The sequence below is a fragment of the Oncorhynchus gorbuscha genome, linkage group LG15, assembly GCF_021184085.1.
Source record: "Oncorhynchus gorbuscha isolate QuinsamMale2020 ecotype Even-year linkage group LG15, OgorEven_v1.0, whole genome shotgun sequence".
NCBI classification, from domain to species: Eukaryota; Metazoa; Chordata; class Actinopteri; order Salmoniformes; family Salmonidae; genus Oncorhynchus; species Oncorhynchus gorbuscha.
In genome coordinates, this window is record NC_060187.1 from 49,444,187 (window position 1) to 49,467,449 (window position 23,263).

Consider the following 23,263-nt stretch of genomic DNA (forward strand, 5'->3'; position numbering starts at 1 on the left):
GCGAGGGAAGGTCAAGAAGGTGAGGTCTGGTAACATCTCTGAACGACATGAGAGTTCCAGATGGAATAGCATCAAAGACTCTGGCGAACTCTCGAGGGACCACACCCTCTCGATTTGATAACCCATTAACAGAAGGACGCAGGTTGGGTGTCCCATAAAAGGCAATGGGCGGAGACGAGGAGTCATGTACCGCGATTTGATTGGAGAATTGGTCTGACATGTTCTTTTTTTTAAAGAAGTTGCCTCCTCCCATTGGTCGATAGGCTTCGTCCGATTTGAGCTCATTTCCCCTATCAGCATAGCTAGATGGAGTTGGAGAAAAAAAAAGCAGAAGCTAAACAAATCCAAAGACTCGGCGTGCAATATTTCTGGTGGAGCGGCGTTTCGAGTCTTATACCCGAACACCGGTTGGCAGAAGAATGCTCGAAAACAAGCGAGAGAGGTTGAAAACCTTCATAAGAAAAATAGATGAAAAGGCAATCTTTAGAATCAAGCACTTCATGAAAGAAAGGTAAATATAACTGTTCTCTACCTAAACCACTACCACGCCGCGAGCCCTCTAGCTAACTTGAGATGCTAACTTGGCTAGCTGGCTTTTCGCTTCTTATAAGAAACAACGTACAATTAGTTACGTTATATTGTTGCATTAAGCATTTGCCCTGAATAACTTTTTATAGTTATTACTTGAGACGTTAAGGTTCTTCCGAGTGGTGGCTACTGTAATGGGTCACCCTGTGCACTCTCGCGGGACTACGTTAACATGCTGGAATTGAACTAGCTAACGTTAAACCCAACACAACTAGGGAACTTTACTTAACACAAATATAAACGGAACAATTTCAAAGATGTTACTGAGTTGCAGTTCATAGTTGGAAATCAGTCAATTGAAATAAGTGCATTAGACTATGGATTTCACATGACTAGGCAGGGGTGTAGCCATGGGCCTGGGACGGCATAGGCCCATTCACCTGGGAGCCATGTCCAGCCAATCAGTATTCGTTTTAATCTCGAAATGTGCATTATTACTAACATAAATGCTCCTCAGCACGCCCTCGCCCTCAGACTATCCTGCGGGTGAAGACGCTGGATGTGGAGATCCTTGGCTGGCGTCGTTACGTGTGGTCTGTGGTTGAATGTACTGCCAAATTCTCTAAAATATGTTGGAGGTGGCTTATTGTAGAGAAATTATCATTGAATTCTCTGGCAACAGCTCTGTTGGACATTCCTGTAGTCAGCATGCCGATTGCATGCTCCATCAAAACTTGATCTGTGACATTGTGTTGTGACAACTGCACATTTTAGTGGCCTTTTATTGTCCACAGTACAAGGTGTACCTGTGTAATGATCATGCTGTTTAATCAGCTTCTTGATATGCTACACAGGGGTATGGATTATCTTGCCAAAGGAGAAATGGTCACTAATAGATGTAAACAAATGTAGACATACAATTTTTGTGCGGATAGAACATTTCTGGTATCTTTTATTCCAGTTTATGAAACATGGGACCAATACTTTACATGTTGCATTTTATGTTTTTGTTTAGTTAGCTAGCTGTCTCCTAGGTGACATCCTGTGTCTAGTAAAAGCTGTAAGTTATTGACCACAATGTAAAAGGTAATCATTTATCTGCTGTCTCAAATGCTTGTCAGCTAGTAGAAGTGTCTCAAATAGGAACATTATTGTGCAAACAGCTGGACCTAAGGCAATTTAAACAATGTATTTTATTGCATAGAACTTCCTATAGAATTAGCTAGCTAGTTTTGGGAGTAACACTTTGTAATTAGGTTGCAATTTAGACAAGTATTACAGCTAGAGGATGCTTTGACGTCATGATACAGAGTACAAAGAGTTGCTGTTGCTGTTTTATTTTTTTTTAAACATCTTTTTTTCTTAAATGTGTCAATTATGAGTAAAGGAAAACAGCTAGGTAAATTTCCAGGCAATGTTTTTGTATACACATGCTTACATTCAAAGAAAGGTGTTTTCTTTACATTCAAAACAGGTCCAGAATATTGGCATTACACCACCAAGTTAGCTGAAAGCGATGTGTGGTGAGCTGTATGGAAACTCATTTCATGTTCCAATGCTTGGGTTCTTCTGGACAGTTCTTAATCTCATCATTGCCTCTCGCAGATGAAAATGTGTTACCTCATCGTCCTCCTGCTCCTCCATGTGGGTCAGAAGGAGACTACTATTTACTTATCCTCCTAATGGCAGGGATGATCCTGCTCTGAGAATAACTACAGACAGCAGGACTGGTGTTACAGCAGAGGAGACATACCGGGGACACGTATGGGAGACATACCGGGGACACGTTTTCTTTGAGAACTCTATTTTTAGTCCCCTTGGGTCACCCATGGGGGGGGGGGTCTCTCTCGTTTTATATAAAGGCCATAACATATCGCTGTTTAAGCCCCATCCAATAGGAACAGTGCTACACCCCCTCCCCCATGAGCCCTGGGCCGTTATCTCCTCCGCTCTTAGCGAGCTATGGAATGTGACATTAATGGGGGTCGTCTCTCAGGTTGTTAATGTACAGCGATAACATGTACGGACTTGTCTACGAGAGAAACTTGTTGAAGGAAACCTAGTTTTGTAAGTCTAGTAGTATTACATTGAAGCTAGGAATAGACAGAGAGAGGCTGCAGTGCCGGCGTCCATTTGAAAGGAGTGCACAACCAGTGGCCAAGAAAGGCCTAAATTACCAGCTGTTTTTGCATGCCAATGGGAGTAGGCTTAACTTTTTAAATTAAAGGGAGAGGGCCACATCTGCAGGCTTGAGTGGGGTTTATAGTTAAACCTGAGGTTATGGTTAAGTCAGGGTTATGGTTAAAGGGGCATGTGTGTCGCCTCCCAGCACAGTGCTAATGAGCACTCTCCCAGACAAGACAAGTCAAGAAATGTTCTTTCCTTTTTCACCCGGGAACCTTTTCACTTCACATAGGACTGGTAAATTCCTCATAGTTCTAGCTGTCTCTCCAAACTATACACAAGTCTTTAAACACTGTTGTTCACGTGACTAATCTGTACAGTACCATCTGAACGTTAAGGTAGACACTGGCTTACCCAGGAGCCAGGTGAGAATTTACTGCCTGGTGGTGGGAATTTCCTACTGTTGAACTATCATGAGGCAATGGTGGAAGAAAGGCCTTCTGTCTCGGTCAGCTGAACGTGGAGGAAGTGGCGAGAGCCCTGCATGCATGGGCCACATGTCTCTCACAAACGCACACTGTTCTGCAAGCCCTGGGCCTGGCGGCACGCCACAAGCCGCTTGTTGTTGTTTGGCCCCAGTCTCTGGTGACTTGTCTTTTCTTGACCACTCTGCTGCAGAGCAAAGCGACTCCCTCACAGGCCAAATCACTTGGAGTGTCTGACTTTATTTTGTTCTAGCCCATTGCTGGGACTTATAGTTGATTTGGCATAGTCACTTGAATTGTTACTGAGATGTTAACTTGTGTTGATATATTGGATTTGTTTTTTGGATTCTATTGTTAGCCTTGGAGTTATTTTGTACAATAGATGTTTTTCTGGATCAAAAGGCGACTTGGGTGGTGTACCCTGTCAGCCTGTCTGAATTTGAGGCCCCCCTCTTGGTGGTGTAGAGACACATTTAGCATTTAAGCCACTTTCCCGCAATTCTACACATTTTCTATGGAGCTGAGAAATGGTTGGTGTTTTTTAAGCAAATCTCCTGCAATTCTCTGAATTGTGCCATGGCTAATGCTTTTGCTCAAACAATAAAATACTGCTAAATATTTTTTTTTAATGTTCAGTTCTCCCTGACACGAGCATTTATTTTGGTGATTGTTATTTCTGAAAGCATATGTCCATTTGTCTTTTTTACATTTATATCTGATTTTAGTGTTTAAATTGACACTTTTTCCATCCCTAAAATTAATTTTAAAATCCCACCTAAGGATTTCATATGGCAGAAAAATCCCTGTAAAAAATATTAACGTATGGTTTGGCTATGTGCGAAAGCTTTGGAGTCTGTACTTTCCCCTTGTTTTTAATCTGAGCACTGAAAAGTCTTTCTTTTAAAAAGCTCCAAAAAGCCCAGCCTTCGTCATCTGATCTTTGCATATGACTAAACTCTATATGATTGGACGATAGAAAATCTGCAGTTCACATGACTCACTGGGCTGTACAACTTTTTCTGTTGTCCACTAGATGGTGCATTCATGATGTTCATAAGCGGACAATATACTCCTCATTGAACTGATGTATTTGTCATGGCCCATAACAATTAAGCCAGTCTTTGCATGTGAATATAACACACGTAAAAGTTAGAACATTTTGAGGTTGAAGTTATAGGGCAGATGCACACATTCTGTGCAGAGCCATGTGCCTAGAATAATATGCATTAACAGAAATGTGCATTACAGACACACGACTCAAGAATGTCATGTCCAGGAGCACAAGCTGTTTCTTTTACTGCCTTGCACTGTAAGATCCATTTCTCAGCCCGGGGCTCTGAAATGCCATGTTGGGAACACAAGAACTGACCAGTGTGTAACCCGTTTCCCCACCACTGCTCCCTGTTTACCATAGAAGGGGGGGGGGGGTTATCTAGTCCACTCATATATAAATGCCCTTTAGCTTATGCAATGCACCTGCTTTTGCAGACCTGATGATATTGTACACCTGCTCAATGCGGGTACAGTGTACTACCAGTTCCATAACTCTGTGCCCAGCCGCACATCGTTTGTACAAACTGATATGCTCATCTCAACGACAGCCTTTTATCAGAAGGCTGGGTGTTTTGTTTGATACTAGGAAGTGTATTTTAGGTGTCGGGATTCTTTCAGGAATGGCACTGGTAAGAGCTTTTTGCGATAAGACCTCGCACCCCCATGTGACCATAGCAGTCGCTATAAATGTTATCCGGTGATTTTTAAACCTGAAGCGGATAAAGGGAGACATCAAGTCCATAGGGAGTTATTGTTGGTCCAAGCTCATACAATGCGTGCACAGGTAAAATGGTGTGTGCAGACATGACATAATGGACTGTGGTTTTTCAGCAGAGAAGTGGCTGGTAGCGGCTGGTAACCTCTTGCCTACTTGGCGGCATTACAGTACAAAGTTGACTGGATGTCTTTAAGCTATGTTTTAATCCACCTTTTGCCATGCAAGTGAAGTGATCAGCAAAAGGGCCTGATGATGCGGAAGACCTCAGCAGCTCATTACCAAATCTGTGTCTTTGTTGTACACTACCACCAAGTCTTGACGACTCGCTTGATCATGCCAATGTTATTTAGCCTATGTAATTACCCTGAAGAAATGTGAACCACACACATGCTTTAAAAAAAGTGACCCTTTTGCATTTGACACTTTTTCACAGCCCGTTTGGTAACCTCCTGTATTATAGGTGTCTTATGTGGATTTACATAAGGAGTTAATTTAAGACTGCTGGCCATTTGCATAAGGGTTTATGCTGTGGAAATGCCCTTCCATTTACATTAGGACCCTAATTTTGTCGTTAAACACAGTGCATTTAACCTATTGACCTTGCACTGAAATTGGATGAACCTATGGGGTTTATTTGACCTCCTGACCCCGAAAGGGTCATTTTTAACAGGTGCCATTGTCCATGTGTATTTTGGTTCTGTGTACGACCTCTACAAAGAGGACAAGTCAACCATTTAACATGCTCATTGTACTCGTTGCTTTGTAGCCATTTCCCTTCAGGCATTCTGAAGTTGACTGCCTTTCAGCTGACAGTGTCATTTGAAGCCATTTCATGCTGTGGTGAGAATAGAGGCTGGTGTTATTCCCCCACCTCCCACTGTTCTCTTCCCACTGTCAGCTGTTTCCAAGCTGATGCCAGTTGACCAAATATCGGAGGATGACGCAGCGTGAGGGACAGTGCCGCTTGGAACCCAGCCATCTATTATTATTATTATTTTTTCAAACCCACTCTGTGTGCTGCTGCTCTTCTAACCCTTCCACGTTTTGAAATGCATCAATAAAAGCTAGAAAGACCTTTACACCCTTTTGACTGCCTGCCATTGCTCCTGGGTCCAGAGCAGAGGGCAAAGAGCTCACTCTTTATTTTTCACCAACGCTGCTTGTGTTCAGACCGGCACTCTCTGTAGCAACTGAAGAAGCGGGTTAGGACAAGCTTGGCTGGACATGGAGAGGGGGAAGAGCCAGTGGGATAACCAGGATCCTGCGGATCCTCCTCGGGCAGGGGATGAGGCGAGGTAGGGCAAGCGTGGCTTTCCACTGCTTTTTATCTGCACCTGTCCACAGCCTATTCAGTGCCTATTTTCTAGTGATTAGGGTTTAACCCTAAGTGAATGTCAATACTGAATAATTTGTGACTATGACGCCAACAGACGTCCTCAATGTATCGACTGCTGATTTTAGCCTGCTGTTGACTCCCATCAGGATTAGTCATCAAGGTCTCTGTCTAACCCCATTACCAGAGGGAGTCAGAGCACGTCCTTGATGTCTCAAGAGTCATGACCATGTTTGTCTGTGAGGCTTATCAAATGGACAATCTATTAGCCTACGATTATCAGGTTCACAACCACTTGAGGGTATCACTGTCTGTTCAGTGGACTTGTGCTCATAGACAGTACATTGTGGTCAGAACAGATTAACATGACAAGGTACTATCGCCTTTCAGCGATATCATACTCTATCGATTTACAACCTAAAAGATTGTATAGGCTTATGTCACAGATGTGCTGGTATTGTTCTGGTCTTGTTTTCTTTTCAATCTGTCTAGTGCTGGGCTAGCTGAGTTGGGTGAAAAGAAACGGATACTTTTCTCAGCACGTAGGTAGTGGGCCAAGGTTCAAGGCCTCTGCTATGCCAGCAGATATAGGAGACTAAAAAATAATAATAATAATTGGGGCACTGACTTCCTTGTTTGTCTAAGTGGTGACACTGCCACAAAGGGTCCGGACCTTGTTCCAGTAGTACGAGTTTGTACAAAGGATGGGACAAGTGTTAACTTGAGCCCTTTCAACGGAGAGAAACATATAGAAAGTTGTAGGCCTATTGCTTAGAGTTGACATGATTGTCAGATATGTCTATACAATACATTCTAGCTGATTTTAATATCGGCTGACGGTGTTGGCAATAAGGTGAACATGTAATCTGTACTGGCACAGACCTCAATGGCAATTGGCCTTGAACAATGTCATATAACAATGTGAATTACTTCAGTAGAACACAATTGCCCTTAAACAACCTCTAGCATGCAACAAATTGGTTGCTTGAATTTGAGTCATTCCCATGCGTTTCATGTGCATTTGCATTAGAAAAATGTGATTAGGGCCTCACTAGCCCCATATAACATGTACAGTGGACTCCGTGAGATGGTCCAGAATTCTTTCCTGATGTATTTAATTTTTCATTTAACTAGGTTAAGAGCAAATTCATATTTACAATGACTGCCTACACCAGCCAAACCCGGACGACGCTGGGCCAATTGTGCGCCGCCCTATTGGACTCCCAATCACGGCCGGGTTGTGATGCAGCCTGGAATCGAACCAGGGTGTCTGTAGTGACGCCTCAATCACTGAGATGCAGTACCTTACAGGCTGACTACACCGCTCGTGTTGCAAATACATTTAGAAATCTATATTATTCAATTGTTGCACCCACACTGCTCGCGGAGAAGTCAGTTCTATTTGTGAAGCAGATTGCACTGCAAGTCCTGCCTCTCCCATCTCCTCATTTGGTTTATAGAAGCAGGTAACCATGTGCCATCTCCTCATTGGTTATACCCACGTGGGTGACTGAAAAACAAACTAGTTCCGTGGCGGTAATGCACTTCAATTATGAAAGTTGCCAATCGCAATCTAATGTCAAGAGAAGGAAAAGGCCTGGGAGGAGAGATGACTAGAAACTATTCGGTTGACCGTTTTGTGTGGATTAATTGGCAGGGTAGAGGACCTTGTGCATTTCAGGTAAAATAACAACTCACTGTTTATCCCAGGACTAATTAGCTAGCAACAGCAAGCTAGCTAAATAGGATAAATTAGCTAGCAACAGCAAGCTGTCTAAATAGGACAAATTAGCTAGCAACTGCAAGCTAGCGAGCTAAATTGCCATACTTGTTTAATGCTTTTCGACCTGTCCCTAAATTAATATAATTGGTTGAGTTTGTTTTGATTATTTTAACCTGCATGTTGTGATCGTGTTTGGTGTGCGAGGGTACAAAATACATGCATGCACGATTGCCCACAGCCGGTTTGGGTTCCGTGTTGGACCGCTGCGCCACTTGGGAAAGCAAACTGAACTGATAGCCTGCAGTACTGTATGACTGGTTGGCAAGCAATACTCAAAAGCACACACTACAACATCTGTGCATATTTGTGTGCTACGTGGCAGGGCCTGCGAGTTCTACCATCAGTCTAAGCATACACATTCCGTCCCATGTTTCCTCTCTTCTGTAAAGCATAGATAGAACAGGCCCTATCAGATTCTCATGCTTTTCGTTAAAGAAAAGCACAGTGGCATGATCTAACCGTCAAAAACATGCCTCCATGAGGTGAACCCCAATGCCAGGTGTATTATGAAAGAAATGTAAATTCAATGTAGAGTAAGATCTGGTCAGATGCAGACAACTGTTTACATTAACACATTTGGTCAGGCTATAGATCTGTCTAAAGTAGGTTAGTTTTTCTCAAAGTATTCCCAGGCCCAATGGTCTGCACACTAACATGTAAAGGAAGGAATGGGATTTCACAGGGCTTTCAAGAGCTCCCATTACCCTGCTTTCATTTGTTTTATACTCCTATATCAGCCCCTCCCCCACCCAGGCTTAGTCATGTGAGTATGACTGGGACATGTATCACCTAACCCTCCACACTAATAGGCCTGTTTACTGGTACAGGCTTCCTGAAACTGTAAAGTGTTTTATTATTTGAAGGTTTTGCCAACTGAAGTGAGATAATGGCATCCAGGGAAGTAACTTACACAGCTTGAGTGATGCAAGTAGTTATCCAGTCTACTTTCCTTTTAAATTTCTCAATCGTCCTTGACTGATGTTTTAGACCGCCTTATTTCTGAAGAGATTTGGCCTATCTGACATATCCCAGGCCTAGGTTTTTGAAAGGGCTATGGTGTAATTGGAACTTCGTACAGCAGTGAGTGGCATGTTGACAATTAGTGACAGCTCATGTATATCATGTAAAGGTTTACTACAAGCTCTAATGTGGTCCTTCTGTAGCTCAGTTGGTAGAGCATGGCGCTTGTAACGCCAGGGTAGTGGGTTCGATCCCCGGGACCACCCATACGTAGAATGTATGCACACATGACTGTAAGTCGCTTTGGATAAAAGCGTCTGCTAAATGGCATATATTATATATATATTATATTATCTGTTGAGTGGGATTTTTGGAATACCAGACACCTTTTGGTAACATGATATCCTCGCCGGTCTCACTCCCATTCACAAGGGGCGATTGCGAAGAGTCACCTTCCCTTGCTAGTAGTGGCTAGCTGGCAGCCTGGCTAGCTGGTTTTAGCCTAGCTAAAAACATGGCACGATAGCTAGCCTTTTTAGCTTCCCACATGTGATACAATATTGAAAAAATATCTCTGGCAAATAGTTATACTTGCTGGTGTAACGTAAAACATATCCCAGTTCGAAATGTTGCTTGTGTATTCATTGCCATTTTGGCAAAAAAAAAATAGAACCATCTAATCAAATGGCTACCCCTCTTACGCTATTCTGTTTATGCATGCATAGTCACTCTACCCCTACCTACATGTACATTTTACCTCGACTAACCGGTGCCCCCGCACATTGACTCTGTACCGGTACCCCCCTGTATATAGCCTCGCTATTGTTATTTTACTGCTGCTCTTTAATTATTTGTTACTTTTCTTTCTTATTATTCCTTTATTTTTTTTACTTAAGAAAAATAATGTTAACTGCATTGTTGGTTAATGGCTTGTAACTAAGCATTTCACTGTAATGTCTACACCTGTTGTATTCGGCGCATGTGACAAATCAAATTGGCTTAGATTTATGAAGTGTGTGTCCGTCAAGGGGTGGCCCTGCCTTTGTTGCCAGGGGCAATGGATCCCAGTGTCTTTTTAACGAGCGTCGCAGCAGTATCTCAAATAGAACAGTGGACTAACTAGGGAAAACCTTGACTATAGTTGTTCACCATCAGCCTGTTCTTCTGGCACTCGAGTGTCCCTCTGTGGGGGAGTGGCACTTTCTGTCATTCTGCCCCTGAACAGGCAGTTAACCCACTGTTCCCAGGCCGTCATTGAAAATAAGAGCCTGGAGGTACTGAGGTGCCGTTCCCCTCACAGCTCCGTAGGCAAGCACCATGGTCTTGTAGCGAATGCGAGCTTCAACTGGAAGCCAGTGGAGAGAGCGGAGGAGCGGGGTGACGTGAGAGAACTTGGGAAGGTTGAACACTAGACGGGCTGCGGCGTTCTGGATGAGTTGTAGGGGTTTAATGGCACAGGCAGGGAGCCCAGCCAACAGCGAGTTGCAGTAATCCAGACGGGAGATGATGTACAATGCCTGTAGTGGTGGCAATAATAGCTTTCCTTATTTCCCATGGAACAAATGCGTACTTACTATATGCGCAACAAATGAGAACAGCAAAACAACAATGTGCCTGTACCAATGTACCCATCTTCTCGCTGTGGTTCGGTGTGGAGTAGTACTGAAGCAGGACTTTCATCCCATAGCTGTTTGACATGTAACAGTAACATTTCCTTCACTCAGTCATAACCAATGGAAGCATTGTAGTTAGAACAATTAAAACCCCTGTTCTGAACTAGGCTAATATTTATGCCAAATGTTTTCAGGTCCATGCACCAATCGACTACACAGCCATAGCATACAGGTATTTTTAACCTCTGCACAATAAGCATGAAAATAGTTAGCTTCTGCTACGTTACCTGCATTGGCAAATATCTTCAATCTCTTAACATCACTACAAATAAAGAACCATGACTAGTTATTGAGTTTGAAATATTTTTTAATGAACGGCATGGAAAGCTTATTGGACATTCAATTTGCATTAAATCCTTTAGCTAGCTGGTTAGATTATTTACATCCTCTGGGTTTCACAAGATGACTTGCTGGGTTGCTCAGCAGTCCCTAAAACAAAGACTAATTACAATTCATAGAAATGGCATATGCCCAAAGAGCAAGCTAGTTGGGTTAGCTTGTTAAATGGCGATTTTGGGAAATTTGACATGTATGCACTGTTTTCTTTACGTTAATTAACATATTCCTCTGAACTGTACATTATTATTATTTTATTTTTTTAGATGATTTGTTATGAAGCTATAATAACTTACATTTGTCAGCCATCTTCCTGAAGCAACTTTAGAGCCTTGGGTCGCAGAGCTTTATGGGATTTTTTGATAACCCCTTGATAGGAAGTCTGCATTTCACTTTGTTTGGGGTGGGTATTGGGATTGAGCCCAAGTCTAGCTTTCGCAAACGATGACGTGTTGATTTTGTATATTCTTGTGCTGAACATCAAGTGGCATACCATGTGATCTGTACTGTTGTGGATCCATAGCCTTTGGGGAATAGGAAGTTTGAACCTCTACTCCCTGTCAGAGAACACTCGATGGGCTGGGTTTGAGCAGCTCTGGCATCACCACACACCTGGGCTTCTCAGACTTTCTCTGCACTGTAATGTAATTATGTCTTCAAGCTACGATCATATGTAAACGATCCGTATCTTTCATTTCAGTCTAGCCTAGCTACTCTGAGCTTGTGGACATGTTTTTAAATACGGGGAAAGGATTGATTGCTCCGCTGACTGTTAGTGCAGAAGGCGTGTGCCCTTACGTCACCCACTATGACGTGTCACACTATTTCAACATGAAGCCACTTCCTTTTAGATAATAGAAAAATCAGCTTTCACTGGAAGGATGTGGCCATACTGAGCTGAACTAGTTCAGAAGTCACTCGGCACCCGCCATTATGCAGTAGCAGGTTCAGACTTGAAGGCCTTTGTTCAACTGTTTTTGGGTTGGGTTTTCTTTTGACTGGCTGCAAATTATGGATTGAAATCAGTGCTGCTACAGTGCGTTTTTATTCAGATAAGGAGGCCTTGCTATGAACAGGTATGAGTTTTCGGTCATCAAGGAGACTGCATCTGAACGGGTAAGACTTTAAACGGCAGTTTGTGCTAAGTTGGTTGTCGATTGCTTTTCAGGCAAGTTCTTTGAACAGCTGTGCAAATAGGCTAAATACCTAGGTTTGAGACTGTCCTGTCGTGTAGTTTAGATTCATTCTGCACTTTTATGTTGCATGTTTTTGTCCTGTGAAAGGTCTAATGATGCCTTACACTTTGTAGCCTAGAAATGGCCATTATTGGATTTGACATGGGCTTGAATGTATCATGCCTGCATCTACACCCATAGCAGGCTCATCACGTGTGTGTGTGTGTGTGTGTGTGTGTGTGTGTGTGTGTGTGTGTGTGTGTGTGTGTGTGTGTGTGTGTGTGTGTGTGTGTGTGTGTGTGTGCCTAGAAGGCCAGCATCCCGGAGCCGCCTCTTCACTGTTGACGTTGAGCCCCGTGTTTTGCGGGTACTATTTAATTAAGCTGCCAGTTGTGTACTTGTGAGGTGTCTGTTTCTCAAACTAGACACACTAATGTACTTGTCCTCTTGCTGAGTTGTGCAACGGGGACTCTCACTCTTTCTATTCTGGTTAGAGCCAGTTTACACTGTTCTGTGAAGGGAGTAGAACACAGCGTTATATGAGATCTTCAGTTTCTTGGCAATTTCTTGTATGGAATAGCCTTCATTTCTCAGAACAAGAATAGAATGAGTTTCAGAACAACGTTCTTTGTTTCTGGCCATTCTGAGCCTGTAATCGAACCCACAAATGCTCCAGATACTCAACTAGTCTAAAGAAGGCCTGCTTTATTGCTTCTTTAATCAGGACAACAGTTCAGCTGTGCTAACATAATTGCAAAAGGGTCTTCTAATGATCAATAAGCCTTTTAAAATGACAAACTTGGATTAGCTAACACAATGTGCCATTGGAACACAGGAGTGATGGTTGCTGATAATGACCAGCTACAATAGTCATTTACAACCTTAACAATGTCTACACTGTCTTTCTTATCAATTTGATGTTATTTTAATGGACAGAGAATGTGACTTTCTTTCAAAAACAAGGACATTTGTAAGTGACCCCAAACTTTTAAATGGTAGTATGTGTGATGAGCCTAAACGTAAGTTAATCGCCAAGAAAGCATGTGGTTTACTATCTGTTTACAACCTTGTCACAGGATGCGTTGATGCAGTTTTTTGCAGTCACTATAAGGCAGATTACTCAAATGGTCACCTTCTCTGTGAGTCATAGAGATAAGCCTTTGGCCTCCAACTGTCCATTTTTCATTGATCCTTTATTGCAGTTAACCTAGTCAAGAGTTGAGGAAATGTACTACGTTTACAGCAAGTCCACACAAACCAACATTTACATACTACTCTATTCCACTTATTAGACCAGACCTCTATCTGTTATTTTAACATTTTTATTTCATCTTTATTTAACCAGGTAGGCCAGTTAAGAACAAGTTGTCATTTAGAACTGTGACCTGGCCAAGATAAGCAAAGCAGTGTGACACAAAAAAAACAGAGTTAGACATGGAATAAACATACAGTCAATAACACAATAATTATACACGGTGACAAGTGTCAGCAAGACAAAATAATGGGTTTTCACTCCTTTTGCAATTTTGCTTGTATGGCAGGGGCTGAAATGTGATGGTGGTTTGACTTTGAGCCAGTGGTGATATTCATATCCTTCTGAATGGTGTGTACTTAAGGCAGCCCTCTGAAAGCATTAGGCTACACGGCGTGTTTGGAAAGCAGTGCTTCATTATTTACGTAATATTCATATTCGGTACGTGGTTCGACATTGGCCGAGTCTATAAATCCAAACATTTTATTTATTGTCTATCTCCTCAAACTTCAGTGGCCGTAAGAATGATGGGTGTTTCGGTTTATCTGTTTTTGCCCTGTCAATGAACCCTTCTCGTCCCCTCTTTCTCTCTTCCAGCTACCCGGTGGAGAGTGGGGGACTATTGGTGAAGGAGAGCAAGAAGGTGAAGACCAGGAAAGCCTTCAGTCTGGAGGAGGCCCAACTGGAGCTCCAGCAGAACAGAAACCTCACCAGACAAGCCCCCGTCAGGTAACCACACAGACGCACTGTGCAACCGTAGGCTGCATTTACACCAGCAGCTTAATTCAGATATTTTGCCCAATTATTGGAAAAGGGATATCAAATGGGCTGCCTGTGTAAACGCAGCCATATGGATTTCAAGATTTACCATAGATGCTTAAACACACTTATGTTCTCTTTTGTGAATGTGTCACACCTAAGGCTTCTGTGTTTGACTGTTAGTATCTGTCAAGAATTCGCTAAATCCAGACTTCACGTAACGTCATACTGATGCTTTGTCTTCCAAAGGTCTCAGACGTTCGACGCGGATAGAAGTTTTGAGAAGACTGAAGGCAGTGGTTCACAAAGTGTACGTTCACTCTTTCTGACTTTTTTTTTATTAACCTTGTTTATGAATATTACGTAAATTATGAAGCACTGCTTTCTCAAACCATCTTCACATTTCAGTTTTAGTCATGCTTTTTTTTCTTCTGTTCAACAGAGTTTTATAAAGCACAACAAAACATTCCACAAGCTGTTTCCTGACATTCCAGAGAGTGAAGACTTGCTACATGGTAAGTGACGTTTGTAATATTATTGGTGAAATACTAATGTCATGGAAACAGCTATTCATGCTTCTCAGTCAAATCACATACCTGACCTGTGACATATTGTAAGCTAATCGTTAAAACGATAGCATGGTTCGGCGACGCTGCGGCACGTGTTGCCACAAAACTGTATCTGGCAGCCTTTTCGGGCCATCACCGTCAGACCGACAGCCTGTGCTTGCTGTGTCGTCACGCTGCAAGGCCTTATTAAGTAACTAACATGCTCATGTCCTCCCTTTCTCCCCAGCCTACATCTGTGCCCTGCAGAAGGAGGTGCCCTACCACGGCAGGCTCTATGTCACCGAGCACCACGCGTGCTTCCACTCTTCCGTGCTGCTCAAGGACACCAAGGTAAGCAAACCTGACCCCTTGATTGGCAACTAGGCTTTTCAGTTGAAAACATGGTTTGAACTTGGTCCTACTTGTGAAAGATGGTTTGGCCATCGTAGCTAACGGAGAAATGTATTCCTGTACCTCTGCTTTCTTTCCCAATTATGTGTTACGTTGAGCACACAGTTTATTAGGTTTGGGCAATACCCCGTGTACGGTACATTTTTAGAAAAACGGACAGATTTTTTTTATTAATACCTGTTAAGGTCACCCATGCACCGCGTGGCCTGTAGGGGTATGGTATGGAAACCTGGATACCGCCCAACCCTACAGTTTCGTAATATGCATTTTACTTTGTACATCTACTGACTTGATTATTGTTTGAAAAGCCTTTTTCTTAGTGTAATGTGAAGGTCTGTTGCTCCTCTGTGTGTTTCTGCAGTTGGTTATCCCGGTGACCAGCGTGCACATTGTGAAGAAGCAGAACACCGCCCTGCTGGTGCCCAACGCCCTGTCTATCCGCACCATCGAGGGGGAAAAGGTCAGGGGTCACTTGCTCACCTATCACATTGACACTGCATAGTCCATCCCTTTAATCAAATGATAAGATCTACACTGGTGGTTGTATTATCAATCTTCAATAGAGGGCAACCGATGAGTTACATAACACCCATTGACCTCTGATATATATATATATATATACAATTTTAATCTGTTCAATAACTGGGCTCATTTTAAGGGCAAAGGTTTGCAACCTTGTACTTTCCAGTTTGACAAAAGGGCATCCGAGCTGAAATGTCTCTCTCTCACTCCTGTGTGCATTTTTAGTACCTGTTTGTGTCTTTGCGGAACCGAGAGGCATGCTACAAGCTCCTGCGGTCCGTTTGTTCTCGACTGGAGGATGGAAGTGCCAACAGCAGCCCCTTATTCTCTTCTACGGACAATAGCTTTGATCAGGGCAAGCTAGTGGTGAGTTAGAATCACTAGTATTTGTCTTCCTAAAGTTCTTTTTTTTTAATTATCCCTGAGTGAAAATACTGCAGATACGACAACAGCCCTTCATAACCTAACGTTACTGCCTCGTATTCTATTGTAGATGTTTTGCCCTCCATTTTGAAGCTGGTTTTAACCCAGTCTTTTTCCATCTCCCCAGAACTCCAGTCAGTCCAGTCTAGACCAGCTGGACGGGTCAGACCCCAAGCTATTCCTTGACTCTCCCCCACCCAACCCACACACAGGTGAGTGAACCTAACTGGAATAGTAGTCTGGAAGAAGATCCACCTTTAGTCTGGAGGTTCTACTCTGGACTTGTACTTTTTAACTCTGCGTTGTTGCGAAAGGGCTTGTAAAGTAAGCATTTCACTATAAAGTCTACACAAATCAAATTGTATTTTTATTGGGGGCCCGTTTCCTGGACACAGTAAGCCTAGTCCTAGATTAAAAAATCCCTTTCAAGGGACAATTTCCTTTTGAGCGTGCTTAATCTTAAGCCCGATGTTCAACCTCTCCTGTAGTCCCTAATGTGTAGACTGATACAGTTTTACATGCGAGTGTTCTCTCCTAATGAATGGTGTATTGTCTAGGTTAAAGGGATATGGTGTGGCGTTCAACCTACCCTGAAAGTACCCCCATTGTGTAGACTAACTAAGTTTTAGTCGGCTACGCGTGACCGTTATCTGTTGCCTGTGTACGTGCCTGACCTCCACATGCAAAGTCCAAGGTAATGTTTTTTAGAGTGACTAATGTGTGTTATTTCTCCTACTCTTCAGACCTAGTGCCTCAAGGGAGCAGCTCCAGCCATAGGAGCACGCATACGCAGCAGAGTGACGGCTCCTTAGAGAACGTCTCAGGTAAACACACACACAGCGTAGGCCTACGCGCCTGGTTGTCTCCTATTCCCACTCTAACAGAAACACACGTGACCGTACAAAAATAAGCTTTATCACAGCGAGCCACTGACGAGCAAGTCGTTTCACAGTTAGTCATGTGGGAATGCTTGATTTTATTTGGCGATGAAAATGCATATAAAGCTGCCCATTCCACCCATGCGCCCAACTCCGTGTCGTTCCCTCTCTCCTTGGCCAGGTGGCTCGTGGGTGTGGAGTGTGACGGAGAAAGCCTGCTCCCTTCTCATCCACAGAGAGACCAGCAGCCTCAACACGCTCCTCTTCATCTACCTAATACTGTAAGTGACCTCTAACCTCTCCATACTCATTTACCGAATCCTACTTCCTATCTCTACACTTACTCTGTATTTGCTCAGTTTAAGCCCCCCCCCTAAGGTTGATTGTCCGTGCCCCCACCAATCTAATTTGTATAATAAAAAGCCCCATCAAAAACTGTCAGTTTAAGCAAGAGATGTCAATTTCTTTTGCATTGGATGCGTCTCAATCCACCGCATCCGCTTATGTCCCACTTCCGCATCTGCCGTGAAAGGTGACAGAGCTAGAACGGTGTTTGTCAGACCATGAGACATCCCAAAAATAGTTCTCACAAAATCGGCTGTAGCGGTTCAAACGTTTACGATGGGGTTCTTGTCAGGGCTCTATGCAGGCCAGTAAAGGTCTTCCACACCGATCTCGACAAACCACTTCTGTACGGACATCGTTTTGTGCACGGGGACATTGCCATGATGAAACAGGAAAGGGCCTATGATGAAACAGGAAAGGGCCTTCCCCAAGCTGTAAGCACAGAATCGTCTAGAATATGCTGTAGCATTAAGATTTCCCTTCACTGGAACTGAGGCCTAGCTCGAACCATGAAAAACATGCCCAGACCATTATTCCTCCACCAAACTTTACAATTTGCACTATGCAAAGCGTGATTCAGCACTCCAGAGATTGTTTCCACTGCTCCAGAGTCCAATGGCGATGAGCTTTACACCACTCCAGCAACCCTTGGCATTGCTCATGGGGATCTTAGGCTTGTGTGCAGCTGCTCGACCATGGAAACATGAAACAGCTGATGTTGCTTCCAGAGGCAGTTTGGAACTCTGTAATGAGAGTTGCAACCAAGGACAGATTATTTTTATGCGTCAATACTCGACGGTCCCGTTCTGTGAGCTGAGCCGTTGTTTCTTCTAGACTTTTCAACTTAACAGCACTTAAAGTTGACCGGGGGGCAGCTCTAGTAGGACAGAAATTTGACGAACTGACTTGTTGGTAAGGTGGCATCCTATGATGGTGCCATGTTAAAAATCACTGAGCTCTTCAGTAAGGCCATTCTACTGCCAATGGTTGTCTATCTATGGAGTTTGCATGGCTGTGTGCTTGATTTTTTTATACACCTGTCCGCAACTGGTGTGGCTGAAATAGACGGATCTACTCATTTGAAGCGGTGTCCACATACTTTTGTGTGTATATAAGGAGACAGTTTAGTGCCAAAAAAGGGTTAAATAGTTTAAAATATATTTAAAAATACTGATCTTCTATCTGTAAGATATAGATATATGAATGAATGACAGACACTGCAGAACAAACTTCCTTAGAAAGTTTTTGGGATTCTGTTCCATTTAGTGATTTGTTATTCAATGCGTTTCTAGGCTTATGCTCTGCAGGTAGACATGAAACTGAAAGTACTCCCACACACACATTGAAATCATTTCACCAAGTTTTATATTGACAACCAACACATGTCAAATTAGCAGCACTATGCATTTTTTGTGTGCATAAACATTAACAATTAAAGATGGCACCATGTGGCCATGAGGTAAAAGTTTCCCCAGTGCAGGTTTAAATAAACAACTTTTTTTTTAAAGTAAGCAAATCAAATAATTAAACAAATAAAATTAGCAGCACTCACTTTTGATAAAGGTTGCCGTGCCTCACGACAGCCTCAAAGCCAGGCCTCTCAATTTGAAATGGCATCATGTCCTTTGCAATGTAATATGAAAGGGCTGCACTGAGGTCTTGAGCATTTTTGGATGCGGGTGCATAAGCAGCCTGCCTTTTTTTAAGTGCTTGCTCGAGTGTCTGTCACAACTGTAGATGAAGGGACCAGTAGCATCTCTGGGTTTATCTGCTGCACGCCCACTCTGTAAACAAGGGGACAGCAAATGTATTATTGGTGTTACATTATAATTATTATTATTCACTTATTCACTTACACACACACAATCTTCTGTGTTGCATTTGAGTATATGCAATGATCCCATGTGCAATTTATATAAATACAATGAGTATTTATACAGGAGGCTTGTATAGGAGTCTATAGTGTTTCTCCTGTTGGAGCACTTACAACCAAGTCGACGTCTGACTGATTCTTCTTTTAAATGAACAAAATATGTTGGTTGGGTGACTAAACTACAACATGTTATGTGCAATGGGAGAATAGTCTGCAGACACGACACAAACAACGTGTAGTGTTTTTAGAAGAGTAGGTAACACTGAAAGCTTGTTTACATTATTGACAAGCTAAGCTGCAAGTTGGCTAGACAATGACCCCCCCCCCCCCCCCCCCATTCAGAAGTCTCCACATCATGCATTGAGATAAAGTGAACTTACCTTGCATTCGCTATAAAGTAGTGGGTGGTGGTCACGAAGATGACTCTAGATTTGAAGTGTTACCCCCTTTCGCATCTATTTATTTTTGCATGCTCTGCAGACAGGGTGACCATCTTCGATTTTAAGTTTCCCTCAGCACTCTTGTAAAATCCAAAATACGACCACACTTCAGATTTGGTTGTCTTAGAAGACATACGAATCTCCTGAGCGCTGTCACTACCTTCCGCCATGTTTTCAAACACCTGCGTCCAACTGTTGCAAACTTTGTTTGATGTGGGACAATATTTACAGTGAGTTTTAATTTAAGCTGCATATGCCGGTGTGACTAAACATTGTTTGTGTTTAGGGTGGTACTACTGCTGCTATCATCCGGGTACATCGGCCTCCGTATCGTGGCTCTGGAGGAGCAGTTGACCTCTCTGGGCGCCCTCCCTGAATTCTCCCTACAGAGCAGGTATGACAACCCCACAACAACCATAATACAACTTCCACATAACAGGTCACAACCGCGGGACAACCAGCAACCATGTCACGTCTCAAGCAAGCCTTGTCCACAATTGCTTAATTTAAACTCATCCTTGATGTATGAACGTAAGCACAACAACCATTTTCATTGCGTGCCAACAGATCCTGATGGGTTTTAGCCCTCTGAATATCTTTGCTCATGGCAGGACAGCTATATTCAGAGGAGTTGGCTAAACCATATACACATCTTGGACCAGGCTTCTGCACGTTGGAAGACATGCCTCATCTGTGTGTGTGCCTGTTCTATACAGGCGTAACTGAGATCTGATTATTTTAAGATGTCAGTTACGATATTTTGTGGTTAGGCAAATTGCTTCTCCCTCCCTTTCAGAGTTGTGACTTTCAAATTCCCATAAAGAGGTGCAGCTCAGCTGACTCGAAGCAAAATATTTTTGTATCATGTATTGTGTGTTCAAACCTTTCTTGAAGTATACTCAATGGCCTCCTTTCTCTTTTTTTAGGTACAAAGACACAACCATGATTGGCCAGAGGAGAGATTGACTCATATTTGGAGGACGTGACGATATAGCGCCAACTGGAGCTCTCGTGTTGAAGATATTCTCTCCTATAAGAACTAGGAGCAATTTTGAAAGTGTTCCAGAGTTGGCCCGTCGTCCTCTTGCATATAGGACTTTTGGAGCACCTCCCTGTATGAGTTCAAACACAGACAGGTAAACTCAAAGGGCTATATTTAAGAGAGCTAGACCCAGGCCAGCCACAACTCGCAGCAAGCGGAGCCAAGCCAACACATATGCACACAAATGAGCTGCTGTGTGACTTGGAACCAGAGCCAACTCTCAAACAGAATAAACTGAAGGGAGGCAGTAGTCAACTCCATCTGCTCTCAGATCATATTGACGAAGCGATTTCTCTGATTTCCAAGAGAACTCTGAAACGTGCGTGTGCGCCTCCAATCTGTATTCTCTTCATGAGCATGTGGTCTGTGCAGACTAGTCAAATTGAGTGTAGTCGTACGTTTTGCTGCTGCTTCTTTTTGTTTTTTTAACACCTACTGTAAGGTACAAGTGCTATGCAGAACCAAAGATGCACGTCTTTGGCATGAGTACACAGAGATTAATTTTATTCTTTACCTCCTAACTCAGCATTTCATCACGGTGTTAAGTCTATCTGTATTTAATCTTTCACTACTAAGCCATCTGTGGGTACTCTTGAATGATTCTCCTGGTAATCAGCCATAATGATAACAATGAATTATCTTGTCTTCCACGGATCAGCCAGCCGAGCAGCCATTTTGAGCTTATCTCCTGAAGGTCTCTCCTCTCTTTTAAAGATCAGCAGTATTTAGCCTGGCATTCGCATGATTTAAACCAGTTTTAATGATCAATGCTTTTGGAGGCCACTCCCTCCAGTCTCACTGGATGTATGCATCTTCAATGCACAAAAAAAAGTATGATCAGGTTGAGTGTTGTCGCGTTTGTAGCCGTAGAAATGTTCAACTTTTTTTTATTTTATTATTACTTTGATCATCAAAGTAGTTTTTGATATACCAATACTATTCTTGTTCAGATGAATATCTGATGACTTCTGTACTGTATAGAATGAACTGATGATGTGTAAAAGCAAAGAATCAAACCTGTTCTCAACAGGCCTGTCAATGACTAAACGCTTGTTCCTACCGGTTCGGCTGTTTCAGGACTGTTCAATGGCTATTTAGATTAAGAAGCGCCATAATGTATTGTATATTATTGCATGTATCTGGAACATGAGATACTTGACTGATATATTATGCACACTTTAATCAAGCGATGTTACGGAGGTCCTATTTCCAACGAAGGAAATAAATGTGGTCGAAATTATTTCAATATGCAAAAAAAATATGCAGGCAAAAAGATGTATTGGCAAACCTGTAGTTAATTTTTATTTTTTATTATTATTTGTTTTAAAAAATAAAGCAAAAAGAATGGCTCGTGAGCGAGCAAGCGCACTTTAAAAGTTGGGAACCTGTCAATCCAAAGACATCACATTTGACAGATGGTGGGGAAGCAGGTGTTTGTTCTTTAGTATTTTATGGCGCTAAGGCCTTTTGTTCTTCTCAGGGGTGGGGGCAACCTGCCACAGTTTCAGGTTCCCTGCTTTTCTTTCGCCATTTACTTTGTCCATCGGAGTGATAATATAATGTTCTCTACTTTTCATTGAGCATCACTTTGTAACTTTGCAATATGTCAGTCTCTGATTTGTTTGAACTTCTCTCGTGACATGGGATGATTGGTCGAAAAACATGAAAGAAAATCCATTAAATTGAAACTTTCTCTCTTGACGAGACATTTAAATGCGTTGAAGTGACACCTTATGTCCTAATGATTGGGTAGTTGTAGTCAGGTGTTGGGCTCAACTTCATGCCATAAACCAGTACTGTCAGTTCCTGTACTTCCCCACCAGGAGACAGCACACTTCTTCAAACGGATACAATGCAAGAATCTCAATGAAGAGTGCAGTATGTGTGGTTTTGCACTATTGAAGTGGTGTAAATTATTGTAATGTCCTTAATTCTATGGTCATATGTATTTATTTGCATTCTGTGTAATTCAAAGTATTTGTCTCCGTGAGATTTTGTTTTGGTATTGTTAAACAAATAAATCAAATGTTGCACAGAGTACTTTTTTGTAAGAAGTTGCATGCATATCATATTCATGGAAGCAACCTTTTCTGGCCTGGAAATGTAGCAAAGTATTTGAAGGCTCCTGTGTTCCCTTTCTGTTCATAGTCGCACCACTCCAATATCGCCTTTACACATTACTAAAGCACCACGGAGGTGAGTGAAGTACTTGTGACAAATTATTTTCTTTTGACATCTATACAATGTTTGTTATAAACTCAGCAAAAAATAAATGTACTCACTGTCAACTGTGTCATTTTCAGCAAACTTAACGTGTAAATATTTGTATGAACATAAGATTCAACAACAGACATGTGACTAACAGAAATGGAAAATGTGTCCCTGAACAAAGAGGTGTGCAAAATCAAAAGTAACTGAGTATCTGGTGTGGCCACCAGCTGCATTAAGTACTGCAGTGCATCTCCTCATGGACTGCACCAGATTGCCAGTTCTTGCTGTGGGATGTTACCCCGCTGGTGCCTTGGTGGAAGAGTAAGTTCCTGGACATTTCTGGGGGGAATGGCCCTAACCCTCACCCTCCAATCCAACAGGTCCCAGATGT

At 42.6% G+C, this 23,263-nt stretch overlaps 1 protein-coding gene across 3 annotated transcripts; it reads left to right on the forward strand.

The window, feature by feature from the left end:
* Window positions 1-308: 308 nt before the first annotated feature.
* Window positions 309-22,701, forward strand: LOC123997439 (GRAM domain-containing protein 2B-like). 3 transcript variants are annotated; one of them, XM_046301679.1, is made up of 12 exons: window positions 309-511; window positions 14,018-14,149; window positions 14,429-14,489; window positions 14,622-14,694; window positions 14,975-15,078; window positions 15,500-15,598; window positions 15,886-16,026; window positions 16,211-16,295; window positions 16,827-16,907; window positions 17,143-17,242; window positions 19,906-20,013; window positions 20,546-22,701. In XM_046301679.1, the coding sequence occupies exons 1-12, from the start codon at window positions 420-422 to the stop codon at window positions 20,583-20,585; spliced, it is 1,116 nt and encodes a 371-aa protein (XP_046157635.1). In that variant the 5' UTR covers window positions 309-419; the 3' UTR covers window positions 20,586-22,701. The 3 variants fall into 3 exon arrangements, with proteins under 3 accessions (XP_046157635.1, XP_046157636.1, XP_046157637.1); XM_046301680.1 differs by lacking the exon at window positions 309-511 and adding an exon at window positions 5,865-6,203; XM_046301681.1 differs by lacking the exon at window positions 309-511 and adding an exon at window positions 11,884-12,109.
* The last annotated feature ends 562 nt before the right edge of the window (window positions 22,702-23,263 follow it).

What these genes read in the sequence shown, in the direction of transcription:
- LOC123997439 (XM_046301679.1), top strand. Translation starts at nt 420, where the DNA reads ATGCTCGAAAACAAGCGAGAGAGGTTGAAAACCTTCATAAGAAAAATA. An exon ending in GAGTGAAGACTTGCTACATG is followed by an intron (nt 14,695 to 14,974) that starts GTAAGTGACGTT and finishes CTTTCTCCCCAG; the next exon opens with CCTACATCTGTGCCCTGCAG. An exon ending in CCCACCCAACCCACACACAG is followed by an intron (nt 16,296 to 16,826) that starts GTGAGTGAACCT and finishes CCTACTCTTCAG; the next exon opens with ACCTAGTGCCTCAAGGGAGC.